This window comes from Gracilinanus agilis, chromosome 2, assembly GCF_016433145.1.
Source record: "Gracilinanus agilis isolate LMUSP501 chromosome 2, AgileGrace, whole genome shotgun sequence".
NCBI classification, from domain to species: Eukaryota; Metazoa; Chordata; class Mammalia; order Didelphimorphia; family Didelphidae; genus Gracilinanus; species Gracilinanus agilis.
In genome coordinates, this window is record NC_058131.1 from 652,135,862 (window position 1) to 652,157,946 (window position 22,085).

Sequence of the window (22,085 nt, forward strand, 5' to 3'; positions counted from 1 at the left end):
ATACCACTACTAGGTTTGTATCCCAAAGAGAGAAAAAAATGGAAAGATTCTGTTTGTACAAAAATATTTATAGCTGTGATTTTTGTGGTGGCAAAAAATTGGAAAATGAGAGGTGTCCCTCCATTGGGGAATGGCTGAACAAATTGTGGTATATGATGTTTTTGGAATACTATTGTGCTATGAGGAATGATGAACTACTTGACATCTATAAGAACTGTTAAGACCTACATGAACTGATCTGGAGTGAAATGAGCAGAACCAGGAGAACACTGTATTACCATAACTGAAACACTGTGGGATGATCAAATGTGATTGACTCTGCTACTAAAAGCAATGCAGTAATCCAGAACAACACTGAGGGATTTAAGAGAAAGAATGTTATCCATATCTGGAGAAAGAACTGTAGGAGTAGAAATCTAGATGAAAACATATGATTTATCACTTATTTATATGGGTATATGATTTGAGGTTTTGTTTTTAAAAGATTATTTTATTACAAAAATGAATAATATGGAAATAGGATTTGAGTGATAATGTATGTATAACCCAGTGATTTTGCTTGTAATCTCTGGGAGGGAGGAAAGAGGGGAGGGAGACAATAAAAATCATGTAACAATGGATAAAAAATAAAAAAATAATTAAATGAGTTAAATTTAAAAAATTTAAAAACTATCTAACAAATTATGAATTAGGGCAACTCATTAGTTTAGTGGATAGAGGGCCAAGCCTGGAACTGGGAGGACCTGGGTTCAAAAATGGCCTTAGACACTTCTTAGTTGTGTCACCCTGGGCAAGTCACTTAATCCCAATTGCTTAGACCACTCTTCTGCCTTAGATCTGATACTTGTATCCATTCTAAGAAGATGTAAAGTTTTTTTTTTTAATTTCAAATTAAGAGAAATTTTCATTTGATGTCTGAAGTTTATTTTTGTACTTGATGTCTGATCTCTTCCTAGCTTTAATATTATTTTATGATTTACAAGCTTCCTTTCTCCTATCCAGAAAACATTTGCAATGCCACAAGAATGTCAGTTCTATTAGCATCATGTTTGTAAATATGTAAAGATTTTTTTATGAAAGGTAACTTAATAGTATAAACTATTATCAATAGAAAACTATTAGACAAGTAATGAATATGTATATATGTGTGAACACATTGTTTCCCAGGATAGAAAATGTTTCACAAGTTTTTAGTCTCTATAGTAAACTGATAGGAAAGTAGAAAATAGTACAGAGAAACCTGTTTTCCAGTGCTCTTATGTAGTTTGACATAAGAATAGATTTCTTATAAGAGTGTCAGATTTCTTATAACTATGTTTAAAATATCAAATTAACAAGTTTTGGAATATCCATAAAGAAACAATTGTAATTTGATAACATCACTGTGAATTTTTGTTTTTATGAAGAAATGTGAAAGCTATATAGATCAAATAATAAGCTAATTCATCAAAACATTTTCAATATTATTAAATAAGCCAATGCGTTAGGAAGTACTATATTGATTTCCCCAAAGGAAGAACTTAAGTAATAACTTGATTAAGGCCATAGGGGAAGTTTTCACCAGAATTGTAATTAGAATATAAAAATTCTTTATTCACAAACAAATTCCTTTTTTAAAAAACATCCCTAGGGGCAGCTGGGTAGCTCAGTGGATTGAGAGCCAGGCCTAGAGACAGGAGGTCCTAGGTTCAAATCCGGCCTCAGACACTTCCCAGCTGTGTGACCCTGGGCAAGTCACTTGACCCCCATTGCCTACCCTTACCACTCTTCCATCTATAAGTCAATACACAGAAGTTAAGGGTTTAAAAAACAAACAAAAAAAAAACATCCCTACCTCTGAGTTGCCTGTGGTGTTTCACCAGCCAAGTATCAGAGATTGGCTGGAGCTCTTCCAGGTTGACTAGGAAGTTCTGAGCCTGAGCCTAAAGGCAATTAGGTGGCATAGTGGATCAAACACTTTGGAAAACTAAAGTGGTACTGCGGTCTTAAAGAGTGATGAATATTGTTCTGATTTTCAAGAAAAGAGAATTCATGTAAACCCTAGATAATTGATTAGAGAAAGTTTTATTAAAGGATGATTAGTAAGTATCCAGAAGAGGAAGTAGTGATCAGAAAAAGTCTATGTGTCTGTTCAAGATCCTGTCTTCCTAAATTGGTTTCCTTTTCTTTGAATGGGTTTACTCTGCTATACTAATAGGCCACAGGAATTCTATACATACAGTGTAGCTAGTTTTTAGTAATTCATTTGTCCAAATCTCTAATGCTTTCCTTGCAGACAAAAAAAGAAGGGTATGGATTAAGAAATAGGATAACTAGACATATTTGGGACTGGCTAAAAGGTTAGACCCAAAGATAAGTGTTCAATTTAGAATGAGCTGTCCTCTAGAGTGCCCAGTGATTTGAGCTTAGCCTAATGCTATTTATCATTTTTATCAGTGACTTTGCTAAAGGCATAGATGAGGAGGGGTAGCTGGGAGGGATAGCTAACATATGGAACAGAGTTGGAATCTAGAAGTGTTGACTGGCTAAAACATTAGATTAAATTGAATAAGATGAAAATGAATAAAATCTCATTATTTGGGTTTAAGAAAATCAACCTCACATTTACAGGATGGGAGGTTTGGGCTGGCATGGCTAGACACCAGTTTCTCTGAAAAAGATTGAGTTGGGGGCAGCTAAGTGGTTCCGTGAATTGAGAGCCAGGCCTAGTGAGATAAGAGGTCCTGGGTTCAAATTTGATCTCAGACACTTTATAGCTGTGTGACCTCAGAAAAGTCACTTAACCCCCATTCCAAAGCCCTTACCACTCTTCTGCCTTAGACCAGTATATAGTACTGATTCTTAGATACAAGATGAGTGTTTAAAAAAAAAATTTTTTTAAGATTGGGTTATTTTAGTGAAATGTAAGTGTGATATGAATCAGCAGTGTTTTGACTGTCAGGAAAACAAATGCAAATTGAATTCGTAAATAACAAATGCAAAGATAAGAACTAGAGAGAGACTATAACCTTCTTGTACTTTTCCTTGATTAGACTATATCTGGAGTATTGTGTTTATTCTGTGTGTCAGATTTTTGGAAGATACATTGTTAATTCAGTGAGTGTCCAGGGGAGAGCAGTTAGGTTGTTGCAAGGCCTCCAGATCATTCCATGTGAGAATTGTTTGAAGGAAAATTATATTCTCTGGAAGATTAGAAGACATAGAAGACATACTAGCTGATGTCATGCATTTTGGGGGCTATCAAGTAGAAAAAAGAGTGACCTACTTGGACTTGGAAAGCAGAACTAGAAGTAATGGGTGAAATTTCAAAAAGCCAAATAAAGTTTTGAGAGAAGTAAAAAGTTCTAAATAAGGTAGGCTATTTGAAAATGGAATGGGTAGTCTTTGGAAGCAGTGGATTTTCACTCACTATTAGAACTATTGAAGTAGAAGTAGAGGAAATTCTTATTGAGGTACAGATTGAACTAGAGAGACCCTTGAGGTCACTTCCAACTCTAAGATTCTGTACTTTTTTTTAACCTTTCTTCATGATAAATGAATCTCTTTCTATAATATTCCTGATAGTCATCCAATTTTTGTTTGACCTTTTTTTAGTGAACTCAGTATTTCAATCTGCAAGCCATCTCATTTTTGCATAGAGCTAATTTTTTAGAGTATTATTCCACATATTGAGCTAAGTTATTTCTCCCTGTAGCTTTTTTTGTCATTTGCTTCTTGTTCAGGACTTGAATACTGTTCAGAGCAATCCTAATGACCCTTCAACAGGATAGCCCTCCACACACTTGAAGATAGCAGATAGACTCTTGCTTTTTTGGCATTATTTCAAACCTCTTCATCTTCTCCATTTGCCCTCTGGAAAATTTCTAGTCTGTCATTGTTTTTAATATATGGAATATGGACTTGAATATAATATTCTCATTCTCATCTGACCAGCTCAGAGTATAGTTTAAGCACCTCATGTGATTTAGGAATTTATGATTTTGTCATTCCCTGGCTATTTGTTAATCAAATATCTTTATTGATTATTATCAATAAAACATGTGTGTTTATGTGTATGCACATTTAGAGATACATGGTAGTATTTAGGGAGAAGTCAGGGTAACAATTTTTTTCCTCATTTCATTTCCAGTATTCAAGGTAATGGGGTTTTTAAATTGTGAATAGGGATATGTTAAGGTTGCACATAAATATAAGAGCACTAGTGAAGTTTTACTCCATTTATATTACAATATATATTAAAACATCAATGCTTGGGAGAGTTTATTAATGATTTGCCATAAATGAGAACTCTTTATTTGGTTTGATTTTTGTTTGAATTATTTTCTCTCCTGTCCCAAGACCCTTACTAATAATATTCAGACAGGGAACATTTTATGCTAGGCACAAATGAGTTTTCTCTAATCTTTCAGAGCCTGGGCCTTCATCTCTTGGGAGTATGCTTATGCCAGTTCAGGAAACTGAATGGGAAGAGCTCATTCGAACTGGCCAGATGACCCCTTTTGGCACCCAAATCCCTCAGAATCAAGAGAAAAAGCCTCGAAAATTAATGCTTAATGAAGCATCAGGCTTTGAAAAATATTTGGCAGATCAGGCAAAATTATCATTTGAAAGGAAGAAGGAATCCCTTCTGAAAAAAAAGAAGAAAATTCAGGCTTCATTTGATTCAGATATGATCTCAACTTCAGATAAAAAAGAAAAGAACAAGACCAGTGGGAAGCAGATGAAAACAGATAAACGTTTAAACAAACATATTAAGAAACTTCAAAGGAGGGCTGTTCAGTTCCAAAGTAAAGTAGAATTTCTAAAGGAAAAGAAAGCATTGGAACCAAAGAAGCCTAAGTATGAGAGAGATGAAAGTGAAGAGTCAGAGTATGTACCTGAGGATGATGACCTTCTCTGGTCCGAGGAAGAGGAAGAGGAAGAGCTGGCCCTCTGTGCTACAGATAGGGGTGATCATAAGCTGAAAGTTTTATCCAAACACAAGAAGAAGCAGAATAAAATTCCAACAGAAGAAATTGATGAGGACTATCTTCCTAGTTCTGAAGAAGAAGAAGAAGAAGAATCCATAGGAGGAAATGGCAAAATCAAGAGAAGCCGGGATGATGGGGATGAAGATTATTATAAACAACGGTTAAGGTCAGTCATTAAATTGAGGAGTCTTTTAGGGGCTAAAAAATGTTGAATTCTACAGTCAATTTTTGCATTCTTAATAATAATGATAGTAGGGGGTAACTGTGTGGCTCCCTCAGTGGATTGAGAGCCAGGCCTAGAGATGGGAGTTCCTAAATTCAAATCTGGGCTCAGACACTTCCCAGCTGTGTGACTCTGGGCAAGCCACTTAACCTCATTGTCTGGCCCTTACTCTTCTGCCTTAGAACGAATCATAATATTAATTCCAAGATGGAAGGTCATTATTTTAAAAAATAATGATAATAATTTTAACAATAGCTCACTTTTTAAAAGCTCTTTAAAGTTTGGGGAGTACTTTAAATATCATTTGAGTCTCAAAATAACTCTAGGGTAGTTATTTACAGATATTATTAGCTCCATTTTATAGATGAGGAAACAGCTTCAGTGAAGTGTTTTGCACATAGTTTTATTGTAGTTAATATCAGAAGCAGGATTTCTGAATCCTAATCTTTCCAGCTTTGAAGTCTAGCCCTCTAGCCATTATATCATATTGCCTCATATAGAAATTATTCCATTTTGTATTGTTGTGTTAGAAAATTACATGCTGAAGTTTATGAAAAATTAAGAATTCTAGAAATAGTTTAACTTAATAACAATCCACTTAGAATAGAGTGAATATTGTTTTTTTTATCCAAAGATCCTGAGTCTATCTTGGATCCTGGTTATTTATTAGCTGCATAACTATAAGCAAGTTATTTAATATTTGTTACCCAATTTTCTCATCTATAAAATGGGAATCACAAAACTTGCACTCCTTTCCTTTCAAATTGTTGGAGTTATGCATTATTATTTGGAGATCAGACCTCAGACAATGTCCAAACAGATCTGAGAAGTAGGATAGATGAAAAAGTGTCTGAGCCTCTGATCTAGTTATCAGAATACTAGCCTATTAAAATTTTTCCACTTTATTTTGATGAATTTCTTTTGGAACTTAATGACTTTTGTGGGGTGGTATTTTCTGATTGAAGAAATGACACTTGACAGCCTGAGAGCTGTAACATCCATTATCTTAAGTGGGGTGAAACTGCCTCACCGAATTCTACAGGACCCCCCAGAACTCCAGGAGAGGGGGCAGTTGGGGCAGTTAATAATGTGACTATAAAAGCTAGGACTCCCAGCTTGCAAGGACTCACTCTTTTTGGGGGATTCATGGGTGGCTGAGAAGGAGGATAGGATGGCTCTTTTTGTTAGCTCATCTCTGACCTCACGGAGCAGGGAGTTACTTTGCTGTTTACTCCATACAGACTATACCAGGTTGTGTGCACTGGGAAAATACCTCACATGCAGTTTCTCAACTAATTTCTAATTTTAAATAGATCTTCAATCAAGATTACCTTCACCATCTTAAACTTAATAACATTAGATTAAGAAAAAAGTTAGTTTGTGAGGGAGATAGAAGTTAAGTTATACGAAAGTGAATGTGTATCCAACAAGTGTCCTGAAGAAATTAGGTAGCTTACCTCACCTTCAATCCTAAAATTTACCTCCCCTTTCCCTGTTTTCCTGAAATTAATAAATACCTTCCCTTGTTAAGTTTGAGAGCCTGCGTGAAGTTATACTGCGGTTATACCAACCAATATCATACATTACCTAGGCAAAAATATTCATCTAGGCAAGCACTGGAACAGCTGTTATCCAGAGAGCAAGTCTGCTGTAACAGAAGACACCCTGAACCTTTTCTCTCTCAGGTTTTGGGGAATAATCTTCTAACAGTGGAAGTTGCTAATCTCTGTGGGATTATTTCCTATCTGTCTACCAATTTAGTCCTGGATTAGCCAAGCCTAAATAACCTCCATTTCTTGATCTAAAGGGGATTCAGTTAAAACTGTTGCCCCTTCTGCTTCAACTGCCTCAGGAGGGGGAGGAGAAAGAATTCTATTGCCTCTCACCCCTACCCCTTGCTAGGATAGCCAGCTTGAGCCTTTGCTCTGATTCCATTACCAATCATTACCAATCTGAATGAATCTTACACATCAAGGAAAGAGATAACAACATGACTATTAAATTTGATCATAGGATCATAGTTTTAGAACTTGAATGGCCCTTAGAGATCATCTTACCAGCTTCCTCGTTTTACAACTGAGGAAAGTGATAGAAATGATAAGGATGAGTTATCAAGAAAAAAAAGATAAATTATGTTCTGCCTGTCATGTTTAAGAAAGCAGAAGAACGTATCAATTACTTTGGGAAAATTATAAAAAACATAAAATACTGCTTATGGCACTTAAAGAAGTAGTTTTCTGATATCTGAGAAATTCACTTATTTGAGTTTTTCATGTTCCAACAACTCCAAGTAAGTGAGGTATTGTTAATGTTTAATTTGAAAGAAATTATGTAATGAATTATAAAAAACTATGAATTCCAGAAATATATTTAGCAAATGCAGATTAGTAATGAATTTCTTTTTCTTTTTAGCTTTCATTTTCTCATTGAGAAATGACTTTATCTTATATCAGAGTAATTTGGTTATTTGTATAAATAAGGTTAAAAGGAACATTGGTATGCTGATTCAGTACTTTAAAACAGCATGAAATCAGTGTAGAAAATAAACATTCTTTCAGCAAAGAAAATTAACTTATGTTTTACTTTTTCATTGGCCTGGCTAAATACAAATACTACTACTACTACTACTACTACTACTACTACTACTACTACTACTACTACTACTACTACTACTACTGTAATAACCTAAGTTTTATTTGGTACTTTATAGTTCACAAAGCTCTGCTTAATTAGTTTGATAAAGTTCCTGATCTATCACTTAAAGATCAGTGTCAAATTTAAATACTCACTGGCACTTTAGAAAAGATATGGTATAATTTTTTCAGTTATTTGAAAATGACCATTAGTGACTTGCAATATGAACTTTGGAGCTTATCTTTTCTTCCTCTGTCTTTTTCTTTTTGCTCTAGTCTCTTTGCTTCTATCTTTTAACACTAGTCCTTGCCATATCAGTAATCCCTTTTCCCATTCAACTTTAGTTTCTCCCCAGCTACTGTATTCAGGTCTACAAGCATTTAAGTAGTTACTATGTACAAAGCACTGTGCATAGTAGATGCTTGCTATATAAATCAATCAGTCAGTAAATATTTATTAAGCACCTACTGTGTGCCCTGGGGAATCAAAAGAGGCAAAAGACAGTTCCCACCCTCAAGAAGTTTATAGTCCAATGAGGGGAGACAACATGCAAACAAATATATATAGGATAAATAGGAAATAATTAACAGAGGGAAAGCACTGGAAGTAAGAGAATGAGGAAGGCTTCCTGTTTTAGCTGGGACTTAAAAGATACAAAGGAGGTCAGTAGTTGGAGCAGAGGAGAGGGTTCAAGATATGGAGGACAATTTTTTCTGCCTTCCAGAGCCCATCTTCTCAGACTCCAAGCTCCTCCCCTAGATTGTTCTCTTCTGTTCTCAAATGTTTGTTGTTTATTATTACTATTATTATTATTAATTATTATTATTATTATTATACCTTTTCTTTGCACTTACTTCCCTTTCCCTCACATCACAGTGATTTGCATTTCTTTCCTTCTTCCACTTAGATTGTAAGCTCAGTTCCAAGAGGAGTTATGTCTAATGCTTGAGAGTGTAGTACCTTTCTTTTTGAACTGAATATCTAGTACAATCCCCTTTCAAATGTTATTATTAAAAATGATGAGGGCCGAGATCAAAAGGGAGAATAGTATTTTAATAAAAGCCATGCTGATAGAGATAAACTGGCCACACGCCTGTAAGAAAAACCTATTCCAACCTCACCTCAGCCATTTACCTTCCTCTCTCCTCGAGCTCAGGTAACTAAAGAGGAAGTTCCAAGTCACTTCCCCCTAATTTCAAACAGTCTCTCACCTTGAATACGTCATCCAAAACAGGAAACCCATTGGACCACGGGAAATGTAGTTTTAAGGACCCCCACAGGTCCACAGAAGTTTGTCAAACACTATATTGAGGTTCAATCCTTCCAAATAGAACCCCAGGTGATTTTAACTAACACATTACCCCCCTGTGATCCTTTGGGAGATAAATCTTCCCAATGGATCAGGAAAATATAATCAAATTAGAGTTTACAATAATTTAGAGATAAAAGGGAGAAAGAACAAAACCAATGTTTGGTACATTGACAAAAAACCATTAAGGGGGCAGTCCCCCTTTCTGGCATAAACTGTCCATTCAAAATAAATGCATCCAACCCCATAGTTCAGATCAACTGCGCCCCAAAGTTCAAATTGGATCTTCATGATCCAGTGAAGGCTCTTCAGGCATCTTTTGGTGCCTCCACCAAACCGGTTCGTCGTCTGGATTTTGGGGAGATGGCAGAAATCCTTATCCTGAAATTACTTTCAAAGAATTTAAACTTTACATTATAGATTATAAAATATACATTTCCTTCTGAGAATTAACATTACCCCCCTGAGTTTACTTCTAAAGGAGTAAAAATTGACTTGCAATATAGATTATAGTTCAGACATTATGATTATAAAAACTTAACACACACCCCCCTGAGGAAAATTTTAAATGACACATAACTCCCCTGAAAAGGTCAGCCAAGGATGCATGGCTGAGTGAGTCACGGGGGTGCATGAAATCAATTGGCAAAAAAATAATAAAAAAATAATAAAAAGAATAAAATTCAAAAAAAAGAAAAAATTAACTTGTGAATGAAATGTAAAATGTGCAAAAAAAAAAATGTAAGGAAAATAAACTTAGGCCTTTGAACCAAGGCCTAATTAAATTGATTTAAGCAGTTTGCAATTACCCATTCAGGGCCAGGACTACAGAAAAATTGCCATTTACTCTCTCTCTCTATATATAGAGGAATAAGGGAAATGCTTTTCTTTGATCCGATTTTTCCCTGCACCTTCTCAGGGAATGAGCCATTAAATGATAGCCAATCTTAGGTGATTCACTAGGAAGTTAAGTTGAGGGGACCCACGTCCTCTAAAGTTTTAGAAAAGACTGGGACTTCAGGACTCAAACCCCAATTTCCAAGCCTTAAAGTATTGGCATACAACTCTGCAATCCATGCATATCTTTTAGTCAAGTCTCTGACCATGTGGCTCGGCACTTCTCCTGGAATCAGAGAGGCATTAAATCACAATCCCATAGGCTCAGGCTCAGGCTCAGGTATTTGCATTGAGCTTATTTCGCTGTAGAATCAAAATAAAAGGATAAATAATGATTATATATGTACTTCTAGTACAAGATGAGAAAAAGGAAAAATCAATTGCTCTACAAAAAAATGTTTTAAAAAATCAAAAATATATATACAGCTTAGAACTAGAAGGGTTTTGGTACCCAAAAATGAGATTTTCTGTGAGAGAAAGTGGGTTTTACAAAATAGCAGATTCACAATGCACATTCAAATAGAGTACCATATTTCTAATAACACATTTTCAAACAATAAGCAATGATGTTCAAAAAATCATATACTTGTTACAACTTTTAAACCTTGGCTAAGGGTTTCTCAACAAATTCTGTTACTGCTTCCATATAAAAACCTGATATTAAAAAAAAAAAACAAAACTTCTGGTCTAAATTATCCTCAAGAATTCTAGACCCTTCTGATAAAAGAGGCTAAAACATAGACTAATATATAAAAAAAAATATAAGACAACAATTCTTCACAATAAAATATATAAAGCTTATCCTTTAAGACAACAATTCTTTAAAATAAATACATAAAAACCTTATCATTTATACAGAAGGGTACTAAGCATCTAAAGTAAATTTTTAAAAGACCTCTCATAAAATTACAATTTAAATCACAAGGCAATCACCAAACTCTCCAAAGTCGAACAAAATTAAGGCAATTTATAACTTTTAAAATGTGTAACTTTCAAATGGTACGAGAACATAGCATTGTTGTTGATTACAGTAAAAATGAAACCTGAAATAAATTAGGAAATATAATATGAGTATCAGATAACAAGCTGATCAAAACCTCTTACCAGTTCTAATATTTTTTTTTTCATTATTTGGGAGTTACAATAAAATCATAAACAGAATTAATCTAGCAGCCACAAACTACATTAACTTAAAATGATTCAGTGCAACAGGAAAATCAATGAAATAAGCAAGATTAATTTATAAAACTAATTAGCAAAATACAGTAAGATACACTCTCTCTAAAACAGAAATAAAACTCATTCAGTTCCGAGGTTTAAAAGTTCACCCCTTGTTCAATTTAAGGTTCTTTTGATTGAGTTCTGCTGAGTTTAAGGAGTTTTTTTTATAATTAGTCTTTGCTCTCAGTTCAAAGTTCTGAGCAGGTATGGGGGTGAATAGGCCATGTGGCCCGATTAAGGGTAAACGCTAGGTCCATGTGGTGTTGGGTCATGGGCTCAGGGCTAGAGAAAAACTTAGGTCAGTTTTGAAGAAAATACCATGTGTAGAGCTTGTGTGGGTTGGGGTTGCCTAAATTAGGTCTTTAGGGAAACACGTGGAGGTCTAGAATGCAGGCCATTACCAAGGGAGGGTAGTGGAAATATATTACCCAAGCCTAAGCAGTAGAGGCAGAAGTCTCCGAAAATCTCGGCAAAAGCAGCAGGTCATCGCTGTTGGGGCTCGGGGTTCTGGGACTAACAGCACTAGCAGCACCAGAGGCAGGATCGGAGAAGAGGTCTGCTCTGGAGGGAGTCAGGAAAAGCGGCGCGGAGATCACAGGGACTGGAATGCTGGCAGGCTTGTAGTCAGGAAGTGGTAGGAATGGAGATCAGGTCTGGAGTCTGGAGATCAGCGGCAGAGACACACTGGCTGGGCTCCGGCATTTTAGTTTTAAAGCCAAAAGCCAGAATCGGCTGGCCTGACCTCCCAAGGTGGTTTGGGCTGGACTGGCTGGCTGAGTCCCACCTGAGGCAAAAACATGCTGTTGCTTTTAGCAAAAGCATGGCAAGGAAAGCCACTTTCCTTTTTAAAAAAAGTGCTCAAAAGAGCTGAGCCAGGCCAAAAAGAAAGCTGGCTATCGTGAGGCTATCTGGAAGATTGAGAGTTCGAATTTCGACCTTCTGGTTCGCCAAACTGTTATTATTAAAAATGATGAGGGCCGAGATCAAAAGGGAGAATAGTATTTTAATAAAAGCCATGCTGATAGAGATAAACTGACCACACGCCTGTAAGAAAAACCTATTCCAACCTCACCTCAGCCATTTACCTTCCTCTTTCCTCGAGCTCAGGTAACTAAAGAGGAAGTTCCAAGTCACTTCCCCCTAATTTCAAACACAAACAACAGTGGTTTTATGAATTATTATTCAGTATATATTGAATTAAATTAGGTTTCCAAGAGGGTAATTACCTTTTTATAGAAACATACTTTTGTTTCAGAAGAAAGGATCTGAAAATTTTAAAACATGTGACATAAAATAAGACCATCTTGTACTTTAATAGGAGCATTTCTGATTAAGTTTTGGAGTATTGCCCAGATATGAAGAAACAACATAAACATATTTGGGGGGGGGGTGTTTGAGTAAACAAAGTAGCAAAGTTTTTTTTATTAATGAAAAACCATTTTCCTTATTAAATTACACTAACATTAATTTTTTAAAAGATTGTTATTTCAAGTGATTAATTCATACAATTAAACTTCAATGTTTCATGGATCTGTGATTCCATCTGTGTGGATATTTAAATGTTTGGGACATTTTAGGACCTGCCAGTGCTTGTGCCTGGTTGTTATATGGCATAGCCTTTGATAACTCCGAATCCCTTCCATTCCATAAAGAGGCAGAAGAGTAGGTCTTTTGTGAAGGAAACTTTTTAATATGTTTAGTTAAATTCAATGAAATACATTTTGTTTTTAATGTTAAAATTGTAAAACAAAATGATCAAAACCATATCATAGACTGATTTTTTTTTTTTAGTTAAAGTTACAATAATATGTTAAATGAATTTCAGAACTGTCAGTAACTCTGCCACCAAAACATTTCTCGTCTTAAAATTTCACAACTATGGTTATTATGGCTATTAAACTACAGCTGTCCATAGTGAAATGTTTACACTGACACCCCTAGACACTTTTCAGTTTAGGAGATGCAATAAGAAAATAAAGTACTAAGAATTAAAGTGTATTAAGAACATTTTAGAAGTATCATTCACTTTTATTTATGCTTTGTTCCATGTAGTTTTTCAGCTTTGTATGTAAATAGCTGATTGAAATTATAACAGTGTTCCCTTAAGTGAGGAAAAAGACCTTTAGGATTACTTAACTTAGCAATAGTTTGATGATAAGCGAACAGCATAAAATCACATATTTTCAAACAGAAAATTGAGTTTTTTCTTAAATGTTAGAATTTAGGAATATATATTCAAAAAAGACTATTTCATGAAGCTACATATTTAAAGCTGTTTGGTTATTATACATAACAATATCCATTGTACACTGCAAGGATTGAAAGTGAATGACTCCTACATATATTTTCACTTTAGAGTGTTCTCTTTCTTGCAAATACTAGATCTTTTAAAAAAATAAGTCTATATAGGCTAATTCTAGTTGCATATATTTCCATCCTAAATTTGGTATATCATTCCTATAAATGTGGCAAGTGGTCCCATCCTACCAGCCTCTAAAACTTCAGATTCATCTCAGAGAAATATTTAGTGGCTTTTGTTTTTAAACTTTGGGTCTGGTAGGTGGTTTAGTGGAGAGAGCACTGGGCCTGGAGTGAGAATTCTGGTGAATTCAAATCCAGCCTCAGATACTTACTAGAAGTATGACCTTAAATCTTGCCTGCATAAAACTGGAAAAGTGCAAACTACTCTAGTATCTTTGCCAAGAAAACTGAAATGGGGTCACAGAGAGGGATGTGACTGAACAACAGTTTTAAAACTTATTTCATAGGTATGTTTATTATAATCAGCTACTTCACACCTCTGTCCTGGCTCAGAGGTTTAGATCTGCTCTTCCCTTTCTGCCCTACCACCTCATCCCATTTCTAGGACCTTATTATTTTATGCCTTTCCCAAATATATGACAAACTTTAGTTCATTGTCCTTAATTTTATGGCTCCCTCCCTGAAATTTGAAGTTCAAGGATTATTTTCCTCAGGAAGCTTTCCGTGATATATAATAGTCACACACTGATCTGAACATTGCCAAAACCATTCTGATATGTTTTTAATTTTTGTACAGACCTGTGAGTTCAGGGGGAATGGAACTTCCTGTGTGGAATTGTCTTCCAGTGATGTATACCTGCAACTCATCTATAACTTAGAGATATGGAACATTACCTGAAATTCTGATGGTTAAGTAACCTGACTGTGGTCACACAGCTTTATTTGTTGCTATAGGACAGTGATGGCAAACCTTTTAGAGACCATATCCCCCAGACTGTGTGTAGTGCCTGTCCCATTGTGCCCTGCTTACCCCCAACCCCTCCTCCCTCTTACCCCAAACAAGGGAGGAGAATGGCTTGAGTGCTTTGCTCAGAGGAGGGAGTAAGCATAGAGGGTCAGGGAGACTTGGTGGAGAAGGGAAGGGAGTAGTTGCGTTGGAGTCCCTCTGCCTTTCTAGTAACTAAGTTTACTGTGGTTGGTGCACATGCCCACAGATGGTTTGCCATCACAGCTATAGGACATTACTTTGGTTTTCTTGATTCTTTAGTCATCTATCATGCTGCCTGCTTGCCACTAGGTGAGGACTATTTTTTGAGCCATAATTTTGCTCTAACAATCCCATTATTAATGTTTTGTACCCTTTGATGAAAGATGCCAGGCATAGCTTCTTCTTAAAATATATTGCTGTATTCTGAGAATATAGAGGTTTGGGAGTTTTCCTCTAGACCTCTAGGAACTTACTTCTAGGTACTATAAAAAGGAATTCTTTATTCCTTTTTTTAATTTAACAGGGGAACCTGGAGGTTTTCTTACCATAGAGATGTGTAGGGATTAATCAGCCCACAGTGACAGGAAGGAGAAACCATAGACAGGAAGGAGGAACCATAGAGACAGGAATTGAGGTAGAAAAAGGTTATAAAAGGAGTGAGTTGCTGGCAGTTTGGGCTGTCAGTTGCAAGGAAGTTGGCTGCTGAGTGTGAGTTGGTCCTTGGGGGCTGGTTGTTGGTGGTGTGGGTTGGTGATTAGTTGGTGGTTGACATTTAGTTGCTGGAATATAAAGGCGGGCCTGAGCTTACTGAGAGGGCTTTTAACTTTAGCCTTTAGAAGCCTTTTTGCCTTTTGGGTTTTTGACTTTTGGTTTGGGCTGTTAGGTTCCCACCCCCCTTCCCTGGTTCCTTCAACTTTTTGGAAGGTGGCTGGTCTTCTGTTGACAGACCTAATTAGGGTTGGATTAAACACTGATTGAGTTGGTTTTGCTTGGGCTGGATTGGGTTGGAAATTTGTGGGGTGGTTGTTATTAGCTATAGTTATAGGCAGTTATAAGTAAATATAGGCAGTTTTAGATAGTAATTGTAGGCAGTTATAGTTAGTTATAGGATAGCAAGTTAGGTATTAGGAAATTTATTTCTCTACCTCTTTTCTATATTTCCCTCCTTTATTATATTCATTTTACTATATTCTTTTATTATCTCTATTTTAATTAAACTAAATCATTAATTGTTAAAAGCTGCTAAAAGTTTTCTTTTCTTTGGCTTAAAGGGATAGTATTAATTACAACTCTACTATATTCTCATTAAAACTTAAATTATCAAAAGCCGCTCTTTTATTTTGTCAAACCCCTAATTTTTACCCTTACAGTTCTAAATAAAATCTTGACAGAAAATACACTTGGATTTGAAGCAATATATGCCCTTTGGGAATAGTTTAATAATACCATTTATTATAGAAACTGTAATAATAATGAGATCCAGTAACCAATGTTATGATAGAATGGGAGAGAGAGTCTGTGAGGTGAGACTCTTCTTTTAACTCTCCCCTCAGGCCCGAATATACTCTGGGAGACTTCAAGGGGGTGTCACCCCAAAACTGGGTGACCTGGATGGTCATGCTGCCCCACAAGAGTTGGGGGGTGAGGCTTCTCTAAGATGAAGTATGTGGTACCCCAGTCTGATTCTGAATGAGGGCAGGGTTCACACAAGCCTCCCCCGAGGTCAGCCAACTTCACAGTGGGTGGTCTGGCTTCACGATGGAGGCAGTCATACCAAGCTGTGGTTCACCTCCCCTTCGTTGTCTCTCAGGAACTCTGGAATGCTATCTGACTAATGAATGGCTTTTATTATTTGCAATTCAGGGGTTGGGGAAAGGAGTGAAGGGCAGAGGGATTTGGGGGTGCCCTCTTCTCTATTTCTATGGGGTCTGTCACTCGGGTGGGAACTTTTGGGGTTTCCACTCCCAAGCTTCTTCCCCCGCCTCTTTTCTTTCTCCTTCTCCTTCTCCTTCTCCTTCTCCTGTTTCTATTTCTATTTCTATTTCTATTTCTATTTCTATTTCTATTTCTATTTCTATTTCTATTTCTATCCTTTTCTGTGATTGCAAGTTAGATCAGAAAGGGTCTCTCAGCAAGGTTGGGTAATGGGAGAAGGAGACTAAGAGATTGCTTCCAAAATGGAGTCCCAAAACTTAGCTTTCTCGTTGGTTGAAGTCTTGATGGGTAAGAAGCAATGGGATGCCTTTGACCACGGAATTGGGGTATCAATGTCCAAAGAAAGATCCTCAGGAAACCCTCAGGACTGGATCTGAGCTGAGATCTCCTCCTTCTCTCTCCTTCTTCCCAGATTCCCTCTGGTCTCAACTGTCACCAACTGTCAGCTACTTCTCTCGGTCCTTTTGTCCCATCCCCCTTGCACAAATCCCATCCTTACACAATGTGATAAAATCAGGATTGCTTAGTGGACTTGAACAAATATTCTATATGAGTATTATTTCCATTTATATGCAAAGAGAAAATAAAGATGAATAGTTATTCATTCTCATTTCTTGTTATCTTTGGTATGCAATTTCTACTCATTCCTCAGTTGAGATACATGGTCATATTGGGTTCATAGTGATTTTCATCTTGAGTGCATGAATGCATCTGTTAGGGAATAATTTTTAGGGTTCCTGGAAAACTTGGGTGAAGTCCTTGACATCAGAGAATTTAGAATCCAATATACATTCATATAAATTCCTCACTTATAAAATTGAATATTGAGATCAATTGTACTTATTGCAAATATTGATCTTTTTGTTAAGAGAAATAAATTACTTATCTTGAGAGGTGCATTAGTTTCTTGGATTTTCTGAGAATTCTCCTTCTTGCTACTCTGATTCACCAGCTGATGAAGGAAGCATTTTCCCTTTTTTCATCTGTTTTAGATTGTTACTACTTTGACATGGGAATGAATCTGAATAAGAACAATAGGCATCTACCTCTGAATTTATTATGTTTATTAATTACTCCTGTGTATTATCCTGGAATCTTACCATTTCACTTCACCGAACTGGTTCTGCTATGGAACTGAGATTCATATGTGTGTGTGTGTGTGTGTTTGGTCTGCATGTCTATTTTTATAAAAAGCGGGTGGGGGGAAAAGTATTCATCAACTAAAGATAAAGAGGTAATTTGCAGTAGTAACCATGGGGCAATTCTCAAGTTAATCTCAATTAGTTTTAGTATACTAGAGGTGTTGTGGTAGAGACAGTTGGACTTAAATGATTTCTGAGCAAAATTTTCCAGTGGTAAGGAACTTTTCTAACTTGCTCAGCCAGGTGGGGCGGCTCATTTTCTGCCATCTTTCATCTCCTCTCCCATATCCCCTTCACTAAGTTATCAATGTTCTTCTAGGCAAGAGGAATTGGCAAAAATTCCCTTATATTATAGGACTGAAAATTCATGGTTTCGTTTTTTTCCCATGGGTATGGTTAAGGCTATTATTTTTAGTTCAACTTAAACATACATCCTCAAAACTCAAGTTTATATTTGACTTTTATTTATATATCCATTTCTCAGTACATCCTTTTAAAAATAGATTGCCTATTTGGATTTCTTTTGTAACCATAATATACTGTGGCATACACATTCATGTAACTCTTGCCTATCAAGGTGTCTGGTTTATGTAGATAAAGCTTGTACATCAAAATTGCCTTAGTCTTTTTAGTATTAAATATTTACATATACAAAACATAGAAATTACCTCTTATTTTTGTGTTTCTTGAGAAAACTTGATAATATGTTCTTAACTTTTTTTTTCGATCATCAAAAAATATTTGTCCCTTCCACATTCTCTCTCCATTGGAGAAAAAAAGGAAAAAAACTCATGATAAAAATACAAAATAAAGGAAAACAAATGTTCTCATTGACTATCTCAGAAAAGAATGCTTTGTTTTGAATCTGGTTCTCCATATCTCTACTAGACTAGAAGTTCAGTGACCATCATGCTGATCCCATTGCTTATCAGCTTGGACCTCTTCTCTTTTTGATCTCTGGTTTGCCCTCCCCTTTCCCTCCCACTCCTAGGGGCTCACTGTATTTGTGACAGACTTAGTGTGGAACATCCAGTCAGTTTTAGCCCCACTTCATCTGGGAGATCTCCTAGCCTCAGCCTCTCTTGTCTCCAGTACCATGGACTAGAGGAGAGTGTCCCTACACCTGGTCCCCAAAATATTTATTAAGGAATGTGTTCCTGGTCCAGGAAAAATGCACAAATATTTTGCATTTGTGGTAGAATCTTTTGTGTCACACACACACAGGTGTATATAATACAATAACTTTTAAGGTTAAAAAAAATATTGGTGTTAGAAGGCTTTCCCATATAAATACTATACCTGGTGTTGTTTATTTTTGAATGGACTGCTCAGTTTTGGCATATCCCTGCCCTGGGTTACTTTTTGTGGTAATGGTGAAAGTGGGGCATGGGAGAGTGGGAACAAAGAAGGTTAATTCTAATGATTTATTTTTTTCCTGATCCTGAGATTCTGGGCAAAGTGCAGTTTCTAAGTGTAATCACAAGGTGGTGCAGTGACTCAGCACATAGCTGCTTCTCAGGATTCATGAGAGGAAAACAGTGTGTGTGTGTGTGTGTGTGTGTGTGTGTGTGTGTGTGTGTGTGTGTGTGTGTGTGTAGAGATTTTTGGCAACACCTTGGGAATCTATTGACGAATCCAGTGCCAGGAGAGAGAATTTGATCAACATCTTATGTACATTTATGCAGTATTTTATTGATTTCATAACCTGCCATCTTTTAAGCTATTTTCTTGTATATATTTGCAGTAGTGAGTACTGACAATTCATTTAGTAATTATTTATTGATTGCTTACTACTACAAATAAAATGTAACTGTGGTGTTTTATTGTCTATAAAATCATGTAAGACATTGAATACTTTGTTCTGGTAGATGGAGGTGGGAGAACTACCTGGTAGCCCGGTAGAGCTGGTAAATGGGTGTGAATTGTTTATATAAAGTGATCAGAAGGGCTTGGAGGTAGGAGTCCTCTCCACAAGTTGGATCAGATATTGTCTCTAATAGAGAACTCAGACCAGAGCCTGAGCTCAGGTGGATGCAAAGTATTGAAACAAAAGTGGTTTACATGCAAGAACAGTTTGGGCAAAATAGTTGCCTGGAGGCCTGCTTTCCCCAGATCCTGAGTGTCTTTTGGAGGTATAGTTCAAGGATTCTAAAATCATAGATTTAGAATCGAGAGGGACCTTAGAGATCTTTTAGCCTATCCCTTCCCATTTTATAGATGAGGAACTAAATTCCAAAAAGCTTAAATGACTTACTCAGGGTCACACAGTTCTATTTGGTTCAGTGACTTGTCCCTAAGAAAAACTTTCAGATATTAAATGTCTGTTTTGGCTTCACAGTAGGCTTTCATATTTTATGCCTTGTATGTCCTAATCAAAATTGAACCTCTTGAGAAGGACCCTCAGGATTTCTTTATAAATCTAGAGGTGGATGTGGGAGTTTGTAGGTTGCAGATCATCAGTATTAGTGCTTTTTCCTGCCCTTGCCTACCCATTGATTTCTTTGATTTTAGATATACATAGATATATATGGTTATATAAGAAGTGAGTGATAATTATCTTATGAGAGGCACAGATTTAGTGCAATAATAGTACAGAGGATCAGTTACTTCCAGCTGGGTTGATGAGAGTATCTTAGAGGAGATTACGTTAAAGTTGAGCCTTGAAGGAAAGATTGGATTTCTATAGTTGATAATGGGGAAATACTTTCCCTTCTGAGGGGCTGGCATGAGCAAAAACATGAGAAGGTGTAATGAGTATTCAGAGAACAATGACTAAATTTCAAAGGACTCTTGATGAAAAAATGCTGCCCCCTCCAGAGAGAACTAGTGAATTTTGAGTATACATTGTTGTGAAGCTTGTCCTGGCATCAACCCTAAATTTCTCTTTTCACAACTTTGGCTCATTTTGCTCCTGTTTTTACTGTGGTCAAAGAGAACACGTCTAATCCCTTCTCTGTGTGACAAACCCTTAAAATTCTTGAACATGGCCTATCATGGTTCAGAAATAAGGTTTAATAGGGCCCTGAATTATGGTGATGAGAAGAAAAAAAATGGATTCATTGATCATCAAAGGTCCATTATGATGTTAATATAAAACTGAAAGTTTTTCAAGCTATAGAAAATAATAATTTAATAAGTGATAAGCATTTAGTACTACTTTGTTACACTTTATCCAGTTTGACTGGGAGACTCAAATGAGAAAATTCATGTAGAATACTTAGCAAACTTTTGAAGCACTATATAAATGCCTATTATTATGATTGTTATTATCCTATGGCTACCATGCCTTGCATCTGGTGAAGATTTCATTACCTGAGCCTCCCTCTATACTCCTGAGTTAAAGTAAGGTTTATATAGTATACAGGGAGCTGTGTGTTCGTCTAATAGGCTTGGGAAGGAAGGAAAAGGAAAAGAGGAAACACATGCACATACTTTAAATTTAGTCTGTATTATTAACATTTAAATCTAGATAATTAATAACACAATATATTAAGCCCTCACTTGAAATGATTACTGAGTTCTGAAGTGTAAATATTCACACTGAAAATTAAACAGCTTTGTTAAAGCTAGCTTTGACACACTTTTGATTGTATCCATAATATCTTAAAAATCTTCTAATTGCCTAAATTAATCTTACTTTATTATAAGTCTATAAGTCTTCATTGTCAAAAGAAGTTAAAAGGTGAACTCTACTGTTATTTTTTTTTAATCTAAAGAAAGTTCACAGAATCTTCAGTGGCAGTTCCTTTATGTAAACTTCATTTTGCTTTTAGGAAACCAATATCAATCTGCTTTTTTAGTTGTCATGATTATCGTGATTATCATCATGAAGATTAATATCCTGTATTGTATAATCATATGATTTTAATAAAATATTTAAAATGTTTATCTTTGGGAGTCCTCATATGATAAGTGAATGTAATAGGATAATGAAGAAACAGTAGCTAATTTATATAAATTTAGGGGACTACTTTGCTTCAGTCAATCTGATTATACCCTTTTAAAATCAGAGTCTAAGATTAATTTTGTAATTCTTGACTGCCCTACTCATTTTAAAACAAATTGAACTTTAGAAACTTGAATCTAGCAAATTTTCTAAGACTTAGTTTAGCTAAAAAGATAAAAAACAAATTAATAAAGATGGTTCTTATCCGTGTCAACAGTTTCCTGCAAAATTCATTTTTGTCCAAAAAAATTTTAACAACATTTTTATGCTTTTAGAGAATTGTATTTCAAAGGTAGAAGAAAAAGGCATCAGATATTCCCATAAGGACATTTTCTTAGAGAGCAGGTTGACTGTTCTTTTAAATGACAAAGTTAAGACACAAATGAAGACTGATTCTGGTTCACTCAATGAATGCACCTTTCATTCTAAGCTCAAGTACATAATTGTCTGCATCAGTCTTAATTTACTGTGTAAGGTCTGTGCTACTAACTGTGTATATTTCATCTGCTAGTATGTACCAATTAAACCCGCCCAGATAGACCATAAAAAGGCATATAA

The 22,085-nt window shown here is 35.8% G+C and overlaps 1 protein-coding gene across 1 annotated transcript in view; it reads left to right on the top strand.

Annotated features, from left to right (window-relative positions):
* ERCC6 (ERCC excision repair 6, chromatin remodeling factor) overlaps positions 1-22,085 on the top strand; it is a 102,325-nt gene that overhangs the window by 19,937 nt on the left and 60,303 nt on the right. Inside the window, exon 5 of the mRNA XM_044665771.1 lies at positions 4,410-5,136. Coding sequence (XP_044521706.1) covers positions 4,410-5,136 — 727 coding nt within the window. The remainder of the gene's footprint in view (positions 1-4,409; positions 5,137-22,085) is intronic.